Source organism: Hemitrygon akajei, chromosome 10 (genome assembly GCF_048418815.1).
Source record: "Hemitrygon akajei chromosome 10, sHemAka1.3, whole genome shotgun sequence".
Lineage (NCBI taxonomy): Eukaryota > Metazoa > Chordata > Chondrichthyes > Myliobatiformes > Dasyatidae > Hemitrygon > Hemitrygon akajei.
Window position 1 is genome coordinate 136238325 of NC_133133.1, and position 17729 is coordinate 136256053.

General features: G+C 45.8%; 1 protein-coding gene across 4 annotated transcripts in view; it reads right to left on the minus strand.

Moving 5' to 3' along the window:
* Positions 1-17405, minus strand: part of pus7l (pseudouridine synthase 7 like) — a 37665-nt gene extending 20260 nt beyond the window's left edge. For 3 of the 4 annotated variants that reach the window (XM_073059038.1, XM_073059037.1, XM_073059035.1), the window contains exons 1-3: positions 17347-17373; positions 2564-3444; positions 851-1010 (exon numbers count right to left, since the gene is read on the minus strand). In XM_073059038.1, coding sequence (XP_072915139.1) covers positions 851-1010; positions 2564-3444; positions 17347-17348 — 1043 coding nt within the window. In that variant the 5' untranslated portion in view covers positions 17349-17373. Of the gene's footprint in view, positions 1-850; positions 1011-2563; positions 3445-13274; positions 13375-17346 lie in introns of all 4 variants that reach the window. The other variant, XM_073059036.1, reaches the window with a different exon arrangement.
* Between the last annotated feature and the right edge of the window lie 324 nt (positions 17406-17729).

The following is a 17729-nucleotide window of genomic DNA, read 5'->3' on the forward strand; positions in this document are numbered from 1 at the left end:
CAGCAGAAGTTAGGAGGCCACATCTAAAGACCACTTGGCCAATACAAGATCAATCCGCATTTCAACAGGCACAATCCCAGCTCCCAGCAGAGTTCCCTTCTCATCCTTCCCCATGGTTAAACGTAGCAATGTCCGCTTGAACGGAACGGCAGACCCGGCTGAGAGACGCTGGAGCGCACAGTTCTTCAAGAGTGTGTGAATGGAGAAGGCATGGATGGGGAGGGATCTGTACACAGTACAATATTTTAAAGCGAGGACTTTGACCGAGCTGGAGCAGATGTCTGTTGAAGGATGAGCTGCTTGAGGTCAAGCAGAAATAGTTTGAATCGACTAGATTACTGAGTGCCACACCACCAGGTTCAGGAACAGTTACTGCCCTACAAATATCAGGCTCCTGAACTGGCGTGGATAACATCACTCACTTCATCACAGAACTGGCTCGACAACTTACAGACTCTCACATTCACTTCTTCAATTCAGCATTAAATATTTACTTTTCAGCTTATTTGCACAATTTTCCTTTTGTAATCATTGGTTGTCAGTCTGTTATTTATAGTTTATCGTAATTTCTATTGTCTGACTTTATTTTCCTGTAAATGCCTGCAAGAAAACAAACTTCAAAGTAATATATAGAGACATATATTTACTTTGATAATAAACTTATCTTGATGCTTTGATCTGAGAAGTTAAGCCATTGACTGCACCTGTTTTGGTCTCTACAGTCTTGACTGGCCCCACCAGCTGATAAGAGAGCCACTTCTATTGCCTCTGCTTGTGGCAACAAAGGACAGGCATTCATTCTAACAGCTACAGTTTGACAGAGGAACTTTGAAAAGTTCTTTGATCTTACCTGCTGATTGTCACATCCTTCACCACCATGGTCTGGGAAGTTACAGCTTTCTTGTCTTTGATGCCTGCGTAGCTGAAGTCCGACGGTACCACACCAAGTTCAGAGGCCAGGCAAGCAACAGCATCCAGAGTTTCCATGTTCACCTTGCACAGGGTGAATGCTTCAAAATACGTTCAGATATGCTTTAAAGCCCAACTACATCGAGAATAGCTAAGAGCCCCAGGTACCATTAAACCCTTTTATTTATTTATTTATTTATTTATTTAGAGATACATTGTGGAATGGCTTTTCTGGGCCAGTGAGCCACACTGCCAAGCAACCCACATATTTTACACTCGCCTAATCAGAAGATGATTTACAATGACCAATTAACCTACTAACTGGTACGTCTTTGCACAGTGGAAGGAAACCGTGTAAGGGTACCGCACTACGCCACCTTGGTGCCACGATTTTCTCTCCTGGACGACTGCGTATTGCAGATAAATAATGTTGAGTAGATTAATTGTTAACTCAGAACATCCACATTGCAAACAGGCAGAGAACTGGTCTTACGGGACGTGGCATCACCATCCTCTGTTAGCCATTACTCAATCAGGCAATGTTTCCATTCTGGATTCCTATTCCTATTCCCATTAAATACATTCCAACTGCAATTACACTTCAAAGATATTCCACTGGCTGTTAAAAAAGGTTATAGTGCATGAGAGGGTGTCGAAACACTTCTTCATATTAGGCTGCACAGAATCAAGCCACTGAACCCAAGAAGTCCCTCCTAGTCTTTCCAGGCTTCACAGCAGCTTCCCATACCACATCATTCCAGCCTCTTATCTAACTGTTTAAGGAACGACACCTGCCATGCTATTCTGTCAATGAAAGTTAAATACTGCCTCCATTCAGGCTTTGCACTAGGGTATCAATTAGAAAGCACTGTAACGCACTGGGAAAGGTCTCACTACTAACGTAATGGTCTTTCTGTAGAAGCAGTGTTTGGGTTATGGTGAGAGGTAATGGCTGCCTTGGAATGTGAGGCGTCCAATCAGGGGAGCAGCATTGTTTCATGTGCCTAGCACTGGTGTGAGCTGGGGTCTTTGTTCGGCACGAGATGAAGAGAGATGACACTGGAAAGAACCGGTCGTAGGATTCGACCCGGAGGAGACCGTGATTCAATGGAGCAAGGTGCCGAGGTCTACTGTGGATCGGTGAAGATGACTTTTGGAAGATTTGAGCTCCAACTTGTGCACGTTTGACTGTTTCATTACAATGGGCCCTTTTGGTTTTTGTTTTCTTTCTTTTCTTTACTACCTCTTTAGTTAAGTTAAAGTTCATAAATATAATTCCTCTAATTGTTTGTAGTGTGCTGTCTGTTGCTTCTTGGCCCTGAGTTGTAACAGTGTAACAAGTTACACAGCATCCGCGCAAACCAGGGTTTGGGGTGGTAGAGCCGCCTCAGTCTCACGGGTTTGGCAGGGCCGGAGTGCGACTCCCCTAGACTTACGCAGCCTCAGGAAGCTAGTCACCACTTTACTATCAGGCCAACTTCACTCTATTCACACATTCTCTAATACTCCAAACCTTAAGAAAAATAAATCTCTGTTTAACCTTGCCTCACCTCCCAAACGTTCACAAAAATATATTAACATCAAATCTCATCAATTCCCCGCACCTCCCAAAAACTGTGACCCATTATTGAAAAGTAAGAAGCATTTTTGATACCTGTGTAAAGTACTTGGCATTCATCAGTTCTTTTCCTGCCATTGATCATTTTGCCTCGAAACCTCACAGTGATCACTGCATCACCCTGGCTTCCATTAACTTGCTCCAAAAAGCTTTTAGTTTCCAGCAGCTTCCCAAAATACCGGCTTACAAAATGGTGGACAGCCTTCCGATGTTCCTTGTTTCCATCAGGCTGAAAAGAAAACTTGGAAGTTCTGTCCTTCGAATCCAAGAAGCGGAAAAAGCCATCCGCCTCCTTCTCAGACACCAGCTGACAGAGCTCGGCGTACAGAGGGTCAAGCCTGACTCGAATCTCGCTGCTGCTGGTAACAGTCCTTAGGAAGGGAAATCTTTTCCGTACAGCTAAGTGGACAGCTGCTCGCTGGCTTTTCTCTTGGAAAGTCCCAAGTGAAAATGTTGCCTCACTTTCCCCCTTTGAGGGCTGGTTTTCTTTAGCTGAAATTGCAAACTGCTCTAACAATGTGGCTGTCGAGCTGCTCAGAAGCGTCTCGAGAGTACTTCCTCCCATTTCTGCTGCGGAGGAATTAAGTGCAGGCTCTGACAATCCACAACTAGCCGTCTGGCTGATTTTGCTGCCTACAACAGTGAAATCCTCAGATTTATCAACGTTTGTCTGTTCATCATCACTTTCTGGTGTATTTTCCCATTTCTTTAGCCTTTTGCTGGGTGTTGGATGGGATCTAAACTGCTTGTAGTTAATGGGGCAAGTGTCCAGGGCACCATCATCTCGAATGTCACTGACCAGCCTTCCATGTGTGTCAATCTCCGTCACCACAAAATCACCGGCAGAGTTCTTGATCGTACCACAGAAGCCAACGTGATCGCCTACCCAGCACCAGGCTGCCTCCATGTCAACACACCTGAGGAAAAAACGAGCACAACATCAAAAAAGGCCCAAGAGAAACGGCAAGGTAGCCAGAATTATATCATGAGAACACGTATGTACGGGAGATAATGAACACACAAGATCTGCTGGGGGGAAATGGTACAATGTTTTGTGTGTTGAGAGCCCTGTGGGGCTGGTCACATGTGGCCCTGAAATAAACACCGCCTGAGCTCTCTCATGAGAACAGCTTTGCGTCATCAGTGGGGACGGGAGAGGTAGGGTACAGGCTACCGTGCGAGGCGAGGGAGGAGATTGCTAATCCTCTGGTAATGATCTTTGCGTCATCAGTGGGGACGGGAGAGGTTCCGGAGGACTGGAGGGTTGTGGATGTTGTTCCCTTGTTCAAGAAAGGGAGTAGAGATAACCCAGGAAATTATAGACCAGTGAGTCTTACTTCAGTGGCTGGTAAGTTGATGGAGAAGATCCTAAGAGGCAGGATTTATGAACATTTGGAGAGGCATAATATGATTAGGAATAGTCAGTATGGCTTTGTCAAGGGCAGGTCGTGCCTTACGAGCCTGATTGAATTTGTTGAGGATGTGACTAAATACACTGATGAAGGAAGAGCAGTAGATGTAGTGTTTATGGATTGATAAGGTACCCCATGCAAGGCTTATTGACAAAGTAAGCAGGCATGGGATCCAGGGGGACATTGCTTTGTGGATCCAGAACTGGCTTGCCCACAGAAGGCAAAGAGTGGTTGTAGACGGGTCATATTCTGCATGGAGGCCGGTGACCAGTGGTATGCCTCAGGGAACTTTCTGGGACCCTTACTCTTCGTGATTTTTATAAATGACCTAGATGAGGAAGTGGAGGGATGGGTTAATAAGTTTGCTGATGACACAAAGGTTGGAGGTGTTGTGGATAGTGTGGAGGGCTGTCAGAGGTTACAGCAGGACATTGGTAGGATGCAAAACTGGGCTGAGAAGTGGCAGATAGAATTCAACCCAGATAAGTGTGAAGTGGTTCAGTTTGGTAGGTCAAATATGATGGCAGAATATAGTATTAATAGTAAGACTCTTGGCAGTGTGGAGGATCAGAGGGATCTTGGGGTCTGAGTCCATAAGACACTCAAAGTAGCTGTGCAGGTTGACTCTGTGGTTAAGAAGGCATACGGTGTATTGGCCTTCATCAATCGTGGAATTGAGTTTAGGAGCCAAGAGGTAATGTTGCAGCTATATAGGACCCTGGTCAGACCCCACTTGGAGTACTGTGCTCAATTCTGGTTGCCTCACTATAGGAAGGATGTGGAAACTATAGAAAGGGTGCAGAGGAGATCTACAAGGATGTTGCCTGGATTGGGGAGCATGCCTTATGAGAATAGGTTGAGTGAACTTGGCCTTTTCTCCTTGGAGTGATGGAGGATGAGAGATAACCTGATAGAGGTGTATAAGATGATGAGAGGCATTGATCATGTGGATAGTCAGAGGCTTTTTCCCAGGGCTGAAATGGTTGCCACAAGAGGGCACAGGTTTAAGGTGCTGGGAAGGAGGTACAGAGGAGATGTCAGGGGTGTTTTTTATGCAGAGAGTTGTGAGTGCGTGGAATGGGCTGCCGGCAACAGTGATGGAGGCGGATATGATAGGGACTTTTAAGAGACTCCTGGATGGCTACATGGAACTCGGAAAAATAGAGGGCTATGGGTAACCCTCAGTAATTTCTAAAGTAAGTGCACAGCTTTGTGGGCCGGAAGGTCTGTATTGTGCTGTAGGTTTTCTATGCTTCTATGTCACCACCTGGTTTGGAAAAAGATTCAGGGAGGTACAAATTACCACCTGGTTAAGAAAAACATTCAGGAAAGCGCTCACAGCCTCCCTGATGAAGTGCAACATTCCAACTAACTCTTGGGAATTCCTAGCCCATGACTGTGAGGTGGAGAAGAAGCTTTCAGGTTGGCACTGAAGAGCTTATTGAGATTTGGCATGTCACCAAATACTGGAATGAAACTCAACAGATCAACTGCTGGAGGCATCCCTGCTGACTACATCAGCAGTTCCGAAGCACACAATCACAAAAAGCTGCAGAGCATCGTGGACACAGCCTTTCCCATTATTGACGACATCTACAGGAGGTACTGCCTCAGGAAGTTGGCACTTACCATCCACATCATTCTCTCTTCTTGTTGATACCATCAAGCAAGAGGTACTGAAGCCTGAAGCCCAACATCACCAGGTTCAGGAACAGCTCCTTTCCTACAGCCATCAGGTTCTTGAACCGACCCGCACAATACTAATCCTACTTCAGCAATGGAACACCACAACCATCCTCCTGCACCACCATGGACTTGTCTGATTTGTGGGGCTTTTTGCACTACTGTCTTCCACGAACATTTTTACACTGTCTTGTACAAATGATGTACAATTTATGGCCTGTGGTACTGCTGCAGGTAAAATTTTTATTGTACTTCTACCTTGCCAGACTTATGCACAGAATAATAAATGCAGTTTGACTTTGTGCAGAGGAGATTTACAAGGATGTTGCCTGGATTGGAGGATGTACCTTATGAGAAAAGGTTGAGTAAACTTGGCCTTTTCTCCCTGGAATGACAGAGGATGAGAGGTGACTTGACGGAGGTGTATAAGATGATGAGAGGCATTGATCATGTGGATAATCAGAAGCTTTTTCCCAGGGCTGAAATGACTAACACGAGGGGGCACAGTTTAAGGTGCTTGGAAGTAGGTACAAGGGGGTTGTCAGAGATAAGTTTTTCACACAGAAGAGTGGTGGGTGCGTGGAATGCATTGCTGGTGATGGTGGTGAAGGCGGATACAATAGGGTCTTTTAAGAGACTCTTAGATAGGTACATGGAGCTCAGAAAAATAGAGGGCTATGCGGTAGGGAAATTCTAGGCAGTTTCTAGAGTAGGTTACTGCGACGACACCGGTGCCAAGCTGTATCGGCCTAGTGCCCTTCCCTTGGACAACATTGGTGACGTGGAGAGGGGAGACCTGCAGCTTGGGCAACTGCCGGTCTTCCATACAACCCTGCCCAGGCCTCAGTCAACATCGAAATTGATAGACAGCCGAAGAATAACAAGAAGAGCACATAGAAGCTCAGTGTAAACAGTAGAAGGAACACATCAACATGCAATATATCCACCTGCCTGTGCCATCAGACACCACCTTCCCTGCCTATGGGGGAGTCTGGGAGGCTGCAGTTTCCATTTGCCACGGGGAAATGGAAGGGGTGAAGCAGGTGAACCTCAATGGACCCGAGAGCTTGTTGCGACCTGCCACCTTGTGTGCAAAGAATTAACGCAACAACCATTTTGTCTCACTGTTCATTACTATGTTGAACTCAAACATTTTAGGTAACACCTATCAGCTCGTCCTCTGATTCACTGCATAAAACACTGAAATCAACAGTCAACAAAAGTAGCAGCACCCAAGTGAATGTACTTAACTACGGCTCGAACAATAAAACCTAATAATCATTATTCACAGGTCACAGCTAATACAGTACTCGAAGGCACAGAAAGCCACAGAGCAAGTGTTGGTGAATAGGATTAGTGCAGATAACACACACACACACACACAATGGGCTAAAGGATGTGTTTCTGTGCTCTGTGACCTCCATCCCCAAATTAAAGGCGTGCCAGCTTGGCTCAGCGTCTGCCAAATCAGAAGATTGTAGGTTTTAATTACTCAGATCAAAGGTTTAATGATTTACAACTTAGGCTGGTCAAGGGACTTTGTTATATAGACATTCATTGTAAAGTCTATTCTCTGTATGTATTCAGAAGCTTAGCCCTGAGTGCGTGCATACATCAGGTGGCGTTCCTGTCTCACAGCTCAACGATGAAAACTGCAGGGACTTTAGCTCTAGAGAGGAAATGAAAATCAAGCCGTTCCCCATTCTTGTAGATTATTTGCTTTCCAGTGAAAACCCCACCAGAGGCAAAGATAAAAACCACTGCGTTCAACGTACGAGGAAATCTGCAGATGCTGGAAATTCAAGCAACACACACAAAATGCTGGTGGAACGCAGCAGGCCAGGCAGCATCTATAGGGAGAAGTGCTGTCAACGTTTTGGGCCGGGACCCTTTGTCAGGACTAACTGAAAGAGAAGATAGTAAGAGATTTGAAAGTGGGAGGGGGAGGGAGAAATCTGAAATGATAGGAGAAGACAAGAGGAGGAGGGGTGAAGCTAAAAGTACTAAAGTTGATTGGCAAAAGAGATACACAACTGGAGAAGGGAAAGGGTCATGGGACGGGAGGCCAAGGGAGAAAGAACAGGGGAGAGGAGCACCAGAGGAAGATGAAGAGCAGGCAAGGAGTGATTGTGAGAGGGACAGAGAGAGAAAAGAGACAGGGGAAAAAAGGGGTGGGAAGTAAATAAATAAATAAATAAATAAATAAATAAATAAGGGATGGGGTAAGAAGGGGAGGAGGGGCATTAATGGAAGTTAGAGAAATCAACGTTCGTGCCATCAGGTTGGAGGCTACCCAGCCGGTATATAAGGTGTGGCTTCATCTTGACAGTAGAGGAGGCCATGGATAGACATATCAGAATGGGAATGGGACTTGGAATTGCAATGTGTGGCCACTGGGAGATCCTGCTTTCTCTGGCGGACAGAGCGTAGGCCAACATATTTAACTTTCCTGGACAATGTATATTCTCCCCCTCCCACTGTGACTTGTAGCTGGAACTCTGTAACCACTTCAGAGGCATAATCAGGCAAAACTGTACTGATGTAAGGGTGAAGAATGAACACACAACAAGTAGTACTGAGGATTATAGGAAGAGAAGTGATGGAAGGAGAGAATTATCCGAGAGTAGAATCCAGTTAGTCGAAGGAACAGATGCAACGGTGGAGCAAACACGGATTTGAGATCCTTGGTCAGAAATGGGAAAGGAAGAAAACAAATTGGTTTTCGGTAACAGAATGTGGAGAAGAAATGAGGAGAGCAAAGGGACTATCTCTGATAGGCTGAGACTAAGTAGTTACCAGCTCATTAAGGGACTTTGTGTGATGTGCTGTAAGTAGTGAGATTCTGGCACAGGCCCAGCAAGTCTGACTGAGAAAAAAAGCTGAGCAAAAATGACAATGTGGGGGTAGGGGAGTGCCTTATTCTGATCAGATGGGGAGTGGGAGATCCCACATGTCCTATAAAGAAATGCTTTAGCTGGGGTTCCGGAGGAGCAGGCAAACAGGGTCCCTGTCCTGATCCTCTATGCAATGTAGAAATACTGCCCGGGGAGCTAAAAAGGGAGACTGTTAGGGGGAAAGGTCATTCTTCAAGTCCTCTGCAGATCAGGGTTCCTTCTGTCCTCTGCCAGATTCCTCACATTCCATTCAGGGTTCCCTGCAAAGGATATCGGCCTACATTGGCCAGCAGTGGGGCGGTTAGTGCCTCATTGTTGTAGGGAGGGGGGAATCGTTCAACCTGCATCCATCTTTCCTGTAAATAGAGTGTGAATGATTTGAATGTGGAGAAATATGAGTTGCAGCCATACGTGCGTGCATGTGTGTGTGAGTGCGTGTTTATCAGTGTACTTTGCCTTTAGTAGACTCTGTGAATGACTGGGCCTCCGCACAGTTGCTTTTTACTTATCAGTTCTCTGATAAGAAAAACGAAAAAAAAACTTGCAGATGCTGGAAATCCAACACACACAAATGCTGGGGGAACTCAGCAAGACAGGCAGCATCTATAAAAAAGCATACAGCCGAGGCCCTTCACCAGGACCAGAGGGAAAAGGCTTAAGAGTAGATTTAAAAGGTGAGGGAGGGGAGAGAGAAACACCAGGTGATGGGTGAGACCCGAAGGGGGAGGGATGAAGTAAAGAGCTGGGAAGTAAATTGGTAAAACAGACAGAAAGGTCATGGAAGAAAGAAAAGAGGGGGTGGAGCACCAGAGGGAGGCGATGGGCAAACATGGAGATGAGGTGAGAGGGGATGGGAAATGATGAGGGGGGGGGGGGGCATTACCGAAGGTTCGAGAAATCGATCTTCGTGCCATCAGGTTGGAGGCTACCCAGACGGAATATAAGGTGTTGTTCTTCCAACCTGAGTGTGGCCTCATCACAACCATAGAGCAGGCCATGGATAGACAGATCAGAATGGGAGTGGGAAGTGGAATTAAAATGGGTGGCTGCTGGGAGATTCCGCTTTTTCTGGCAGACAGAGCATAGGCGCTCGACAAAGCGGTCTCCAAATCTACATCAGGTCTCATTGACATACAGGAGGCCACACTGGGAGCACTGGACACAGTATATGGCCCCAGCTGACTCACAGGTAAAGTGTTGCCTCACCTGGGAAGACTGTTTGGGGCCCTGAATGGTAGTGAGGGAAGAAGGGTAGGGGCAGATGTATCACTTGTTTCACTTGCAAGGATAAGTGCCAGGAGGGAGATCAGTAGGGAGGGATGAATGGATAAGGGAGTTGTGTTGGGAGCAATTCCTGCAGAAAGCAGAAAGTTTGGGGGGGGGGGGGAAGGGAAAGATGTGCTTGGTGGTGGGATCCCTTTGGGGGTGGCAGAAGTTTCTCAGAATTATGTGCTGGATGCAGAGGCTGGTGGGGTTGTAGGTGAGGACAAGAGGAACCCTATCCCTGGTGTGGTGGCAGGAGGATGGGGTCAGAGCAGACTTGTGTGAAATGGAAGTGGTGCAGTTGAGGGCAGCATTGATGGTGGAGGAAGGGCAGCCCCTTTCTTTGAAAAAGGGGCACGCCTCCTTCGTTCTAGAATGAAAAGCCTCATCCTGAGATCAGATGCGGCAGAGATGGAGGAATTGAGAGAAGGAGATGGCATTTTTACAAGTAACAGGGTGGGACGAGGTATAGTCCAGGCAGCTGTGAGAGTCCGTTGGTTTATAACAGACATCAGTAGGTGAGCTGTCTCCAGAGATAGAGACCGTGAAATTAAGAAAGGGGAGGGAGGTGTCGGAAATGGACTAGGTAAATTTCAGGACAGTGTGAAATTGGAGGCCATGTGGATGAAGTCAAAGAGTTCAGCGTGGGTTCAGGAGGCAGCACCCATGCTGTCATTGATGTCAGAAAAGTGCAGAACGGTCACCAGTGTAGACTTGGAACATAGACTTTTCCACATAGCACACAAACAGGCAGGCATAGCTGGGACCCATGTGAGTATGTCCATGGCTACACCTTTAGTTTGAAGGAACTGGGAGGAGCCAAAGGAGAAATTATTTAGAGTGAGGACAAGTTCTACTAGACAGAGGAGAGTGGTAGATGAGGGGATCTGGTTAGGCCTGTTGTCCAGAAGGAAACGGGGAGCTTTGAGGCCTTCCTGGTGGGGGATGGAGGTGTACAGGGACTGGACATCCATAGCGAGAATAAGATGATAGGGGCCAGGGAACCTGAAATCATTGAAAAGATCCAGAGTGTGTGAGGTGTCACAGATGTAGGTAGGAAGAAACTGAACCAGGGGAATAAAACAGAATCAAGGTATGGTGCTGTTGTGAGAAATTAACCGCAGTTATTGCAGTTCCAATTAAAGTTTTAAAGAGGAGTGCAGCCTGGACTTTGTGATTTCTGTTTGATTTGTTACTTTGTTTCTTGTTTTGGTTTAGTCAATTACTTTTGTTTCTTGTTTTCTAAATCTGTAAATTTGTGCCTTAATCTGTTACTTTGACTTCCTTCACCATATAATTGGTTTTGGGATGACTCATTTTACACTGGCCATATGAAATTTGAGTAGAAATTTGGGCAACTTTATTCTGGATATGAGAACGCCCACATTTCAGAGGGAATTGAGCATTTGGGGAGCAGTTCTATTGTTTTTGTGTTTTCTAAATATCCAGTGACTAATCAGGAGCAAGTGGATTTGTATCTCCCTGCATTACAGAACGAGAAAGTGGTGGAAGATCCTGTGACACATTCCTGGGGATGGGGTTTGAATTTGCACACTGGACCAATGGGTCAGATTGCCGAGTTTGTATGAAGACTCCTTACTACATCACAGAAGGGACACCACTGATACCAATCCCTTCACCACAAAGAAGACTGTTGGGGGAAATTATCAGTCCTCTCGGGTTTTGACATTCTGATTTGGTGGTGTTGGGGGTAGCCTATTCCAGCCAACCTCAACCTTAAGGTAACAGCCTTAAGGGACTTGAGCTTTAATAGCCCCTAAGAAGTAAGTGCTATAAGGGCTGGTAGTTGCTTATGTACCATTTATATAATTGGAAAGCCCCCACCTGTCAGAGTGCTGGGATAGGTGGTATGTTGAGCACAGGTACAAGGTGCAAGGTGTATACAAGTGTGAACAGGAGGTACCCTGGGACAGCTGTGTCTATGCCAAATGGGCACTTGTTAGATGCCGAATGGCACTTACTGGATATGCAGTTCCTAGGTTTCCCCACAGTTTCCACAGGATGGTCCGGTTGATATGTGGTGCCCTGTGAATGCCACCCCAGTGCCCCGGATGAGCACCTCGCCCATGCCGGTCGGTAAGAGGGCAATTACAAAGGAAGGGTGTTCTGAATGATCGCCTTTCTCAGCATGGTGTGGCCGGACTGTCCCAGGAATTGATGCCTTGGATTACCTGCTCACAGGTACCGTTATTGGTCAAGAGTGCTGCACCTACATTCCTGACGGGTCGGGTAAAATCACTCACATGGATGATCCTATCTGAGAGTCAGTGTGTAAGATTAAGTGGGGGAGCAGCTCATTAGCTATTACACTCTGGAGTGGGGCTGGTGGCCTTTTGGGAGAAAGGGAAGCTGGTGGACTGCTATAGTATACTGGGAGGTGACGACTGGGTTTACAGTACCTGGTATTGTACTCTTGTGTTTTATGTACAGGAGGCCTCCATTTTTCACATGTTCGCTTTACGACAGCTCGCTGTTACAAAAAGACCTACAAGAGTACCTGTTTTCGCTAACCAAAGAGGATTTTCGCTTTTACGAGAAAAAGACGCCCACTTTATACGTGTGTTTACCCCGAGAAAGACTACAATGACCGTGAAGCCTTGTGCAGGCAGTTGTTTGCACATGCGTGTACGTGCCGATTTTTTTCTCCAAATCAATTTTGGCTCACTGTCTTCCCGATTCTGATAAGTGGAACTACACTGTACGTACCATATTTCTATTTTATATAGGCTGTATATTTATCATATCATTCCTGCTTTTACTATATGTTCGTGTTATTTTAGGGTTTATGTGTTATTTGGTATGATTTGGTAGATTATTTTTTGGGTCTGGAAACGCTCAAAAATTTTTCCCATATAAATTAATGGTAATTACTTTTTCACTTTATGACATTTCAGCTTACGAACCGTTTCATAGGAACGCTCTACCTTCGGATAGTGGGGGAAGCCTGTATAACTTACCGTAGTTGGCAGTTTGTCAGAGTCATACTAGTCAGAGAGTTGGATTATCATGTTTGCAACTTTCGAGGAGTAGGAGTCCTTTGGGGCCTGCCTTATTCTAATTGTCAAAAGTCACTCGCATTGTGATTGGTTAGCTTAGAAGCTGCAGCTGCTTTTCCTATTGGATAACTGCCTGGTGTCCAGTTTCAAATATCCTGGGTATAAACTAGCAGGGGGAAGGGGCTTGCTCCCTTCTTCCTTTGTTTAAGGCAAGGGTGCACATGGTGACTGAGAAGGTATGCTCTACATGCACTTTTAACTAAGTACGTATGTCTGTTGTATATTCAGCTTTGTAGTGTCTGTAACTTGCGGAACATGAATGTTTGGTTGAATTTTTACTGTTTGTAAATAAATGACTAATGTATATATTTGCAAAGAGTGCTTCCTGTATCACTTGCCAGACCCATAAACCTGATAGAACATTACAGGCCAAAATGGCAGGTTCTGACAGACAGACAGACAGACAAAAAAAAGTTACCTCAATCTGTGAATTTACTATTTAGTCCAGATGCCACATGCCCAGACGTTAGATGAGATGTCACTCCTCAAGCTTGTGTTGGGTCTCACTGCTTTTTGCACTGTTCCAAAAAAACAGAAATATCGAAATGGCACCGGGAAGAAGAATTAAAAGTTGGAAGCAACTGCAAGCTCAGGGTCACTCCTACCGACCAAACATCAGTGCTCTGCAAAGCTGTTTGGTTTCTCTCACGTTTGGGAGGGGAAATACACAAGGACATTTTGCAGATCTTTTAGAAGCATTGAAGAACAGAGGGGTTTTGGGGTGGAAGTCTGCAGCTATCTGAAAATGGCAACAGGAAGTAGACAGGCTGGTAAAGAAAGGTGTCTGGCATGCTTGCCTTTGTCAGTCTTTGGAATGTGGGAGGAAAGCCACACGGTCACAGGGAGAACGTACAAACTCCTTACAGACAATGGCGGAAATTGAACCCAGGTCACTTGCATTGTGAAGTGTTACACTAACCGTTACGCTACCGTGCTCCCTTCTGCACATTTGGAGCACTGTGCATAATTGTGATCACCATCTTACAGGAAGAATTCAGATTCAGACTTATCAAGTGCATTGAAATGCACATTGTTGGCATAACAACCAACACGCCCAAGAATGCGTTGGGGCAGCCCGCAAATGTCGCCACTCTTCCTGAAGCCCCCATAGCATGCCAAAGCTTTGGAGATGGTACAAAGGAGATTCTCCAGATGCTGTCTGGATTAGTGAGTATTAGCTGTAACAAGTGGCTGGATAAACTGGGGTTGTTTTCTCTCAAGAGTCCAAAGCTGAGGGGAGACCTGACAGAGGTGTATAAGATTAAAGGAGACCATTGATAGAATAAACAATCAAGTTTCTTCTTCCAAAAGTAGAAATATCAAATAGTAGAGGACATAGGTTTAAGGTTACATGGGAAAAAGTTTAGAAGAATTACAAGACGGGTATTTATTTAAATGGTGAGTACCTACAATCTGCTGCAGGGGAAGTGGTGAAACCAGATGCAACAGCAATGTCCAAGTGGCATTCAGACAGATATTTAAACAGGCAGGGAATGGAGGGACACACTCAAACTGCTCGAGGAACAGGCCAGGCAGTATCTAAGGAAAAAAGTAGTCGACATTTTGGGACGAAACCCTTCAGCAGGACTGGAGAAAAAATGATGACAAGTAGGAGTTAGAAGGTGGGGAGAGGGGAGGAAGAAGACAAGGTGATTGGTGAAACCAGGAGGAGGAAGGTGAAGTAGAGATCTGGGAAGTTGACTAGTAAAAGAGGTATTGGGGCTGGAGAAGGAAGAATCTAATAGCAGAGGACAGAAGGCCACGGAAGAAAGAAAAGGGGGGAGGAGCACCAGAGGGAGGCGATGGGCAGGGAAGGAGATAAGGTGAGGGACAGAACATGGGATAGGGAATGGTGAAGGGGGGGGGGGTCTTTTACCAGAAGTTCGAGAAACTGATGTTCATGCCATCAGGTTGGACGCTAACCACTACAGAATGACCATTCATGATCTTGCAGCTGGATCTGTGGTACAGGGCCTGGCCCTGAGGCTCAGTAAGGAAGGGTGAAGGGAGGTAGTGAAAGGAGCAGTCAGGCGATTCTGTGGCCACAAAAGGGTCTCCAAGATGGTTTGTTGCCTCGCCAGTGCCAGGATTGAGGATGTCTCTGGTTGCAGAGCATTTTCCAGAGGGTCATTTTGCACATTGGCATGAATGACACAGGTATAAAATCAATCCATGGATTACTCCCCGTGCATGTGCTTGTGAGAATAAACATAGAAGGATATGGAAGATGAATGCATGGCTGAAGAGTCGGTACACTGGCCAGGGATTCAGATTTATGGACAATTGGGATTTCTTCTGGAACAGTGGTAACCTGCACAAGAGAGGCAGGTTGCACCTGAACTGTAGAGACATCAATACCCTGGCAGGCAAATTTATTAGCGCTACTAAGGAGATTAGCATGGGGGTTGGCACCCAGATCAGGAGCGAGGCAGATGGGACAGAACTCAGTGACAGTGAAGTCAGGAGACAAGACAGGCAACATCATAGTAGGGAGCGAGTAAAGTCTGGTGGATTAAATTACATTATTTTCAATGCAAGAGGCCTGATGGGGAAGGCAGATGAACTCAGTCTATGGACGGCTACAGTATGTAGGACTGCAATAAAATAGCCATTGCAGGAACACGGCTGAGGGAGGGACACGACTGGCAGCGAAATGTTCCAGAAAACTGGTTCTACTGGCAGGAAAGCGAGGAAGAGGGGAGTTGCATTTCTGATTAAGGAGAGCATCACGGCAGTAGTCCAAAATGAAATTACTGAAGGAACGTCCAGTAAGGCTTTGAGTGGAGCTGAGAAATAAGAAGGGGATGGTCAGTTTGCTGGGATTGCACTAAAGGACCAATAGTCAAAAGGAATTCGATGAATAAATTTGCAGGGAGAATGTAGAAAGTTGCAAGAATGATAGGGTTGTCAAAATGGGGATTTTAATTTTCCTAACAAAGACTGGGACTGCGGCTATGGTAAGGGCTTAGATGGGGTGGAATTCCTTCAGGGTGTTCTGGAAAATTTCATTATGTAATATAAAAAAGGCCCTCATCAGGTCAGGCAGCATCCAAGGAGAGGAATGAATGTTCAATGTTTGAGGGCAGGACGCTTCATCGGGTACCGGAAGGTCTTAGCCCAAAATGTCAACTGCTTATTCCTCTCCATAGATGCTGCCTGAGTCCCTTCAGCATTTTGTGTGGATTACTCTGGATTTCCAGCATCTTCAGAATCTCTTATGTTTACAAAAGGCCCAACTAGAGAGAGGACAAATCTGCCCTACCCTTGGGAAATAGGGCAGGACAAGTGAGAAAGGGAGAGCACTTCGGGACCAATGACCATAGCTCTTTTAGTTTAAAAGTAGTTTTGAGTTTTGAAGTAACCAAGTCAACCAGAGCATGGTGGTAGACAGTCTATATGGACCAGAAATGTCTTTGATAAGGTTCACCTGGAGTCACAGGTAGACAGGGTTGTGAAGAAAGCTTTTGGCACACTTCATCAATCAGGGCACCGCGTACTGTACATAAGTTGGATGTTATGTTACAGATGTACAAGATGTTGGTAAGGGTGCTTTTGTTATTTTGTGTTTGCAGTGCTTTGGAAAAATGACATTAATCTGGAATGGGAGCAGAGGAGATTTACAAGGATGATCCCATGACTCAAGAACTTTGGTTATAGAGACAGATTAAACAGGTTGAGAGTGTTTTCACCTGAATGATAGAGAATGAGATGTAATCTCATTGAGTGTATAGAACCATGACTATTTAATCTTTATCCCATGGCTGGGAATCAAAAACGTTAAGACATACACTCAGTGGCCACGTTGTTAATGCTAATCTCTAATCTAATCCGCTACATCTGTGGCAGCAACTCAGTGCATAAAAGCATGCAGGCAAGGTCAGGAGGTTCAGTTGTTGTTCAGGCCAAACATCAGGATGGGGAAGAAATGTGATACAACTGACTTAGACCATGGAATGATTGATGGGGTAGTTTGAGTACTTCAGAAACTGTGAGCAGCAGCTCTGTGGGCAAAAACACGCTGTTAATGAGTGAGGTCAGAGGAGAGTCGGTTTAAGCAGGAAGCTCATAGAGGGGTAACTTTTTCCACGCAGAGTAGTCAGTACATGGAATGAGCTGCCAGAGGAGTGGTTAAAATGGATGCATACTGATATTTAAAAGGTACTTGGAAAGATACATGGTTATAAAATATCTAGCGGAATAGGTCCCTAACACGGGCAAATGGGGCTATCTTAGATTTGAATCTAGGTCTGTCTGCATGGACCGGCTGGGCCTGTTTCGGCGCTGCATTTCTGACTTCCCGAAGCACGGAATCAACAATATCGCGGTTCAAGCACGAGTCCTTTAATCACATTTAAAAACATGTTTAGGTGGAGGGCACTGGAAGTGAAGTAGTTGTGCCTTCGCTCTCAGTACCTCTGAGTGAAGCAAGGCATATTTATCGGTTAACATAAAAGGGTGAACTGTCCCAGAACACAGAGCTACAGACTTACATGAGACGCCCAGTAGCCGTAATGAGAACTCCCTCCTACGCCTAAATTCAGTCAAAGCCCTCCCCTCCGCGCACGTTGTATCCCTCCCAAATACAAGCCGCGGAGGATTTCCGCTTCCTCTTCGTTTCATTGGCTGAGATTGAGCGAATCCCACGCTGGAGCGTCATCAGGCAGGGATTCTTTGCGAAGTGCGGCGATGTGCTTGTTATCTCTGTAACTGAACCGGTCTGAAGGCGAAAGCTAGGTTTGCTCTCCCCTCCCCTCGCACACACACACACACAGCTTCAACTCACAGGATTTCCCCCCCCAGAAAGATCCTGCTTCTCTGGCCCGGATATACACCCAGCAGCCGGTCTGCTCATTGCCGAGCTTTGTAGCGCCCA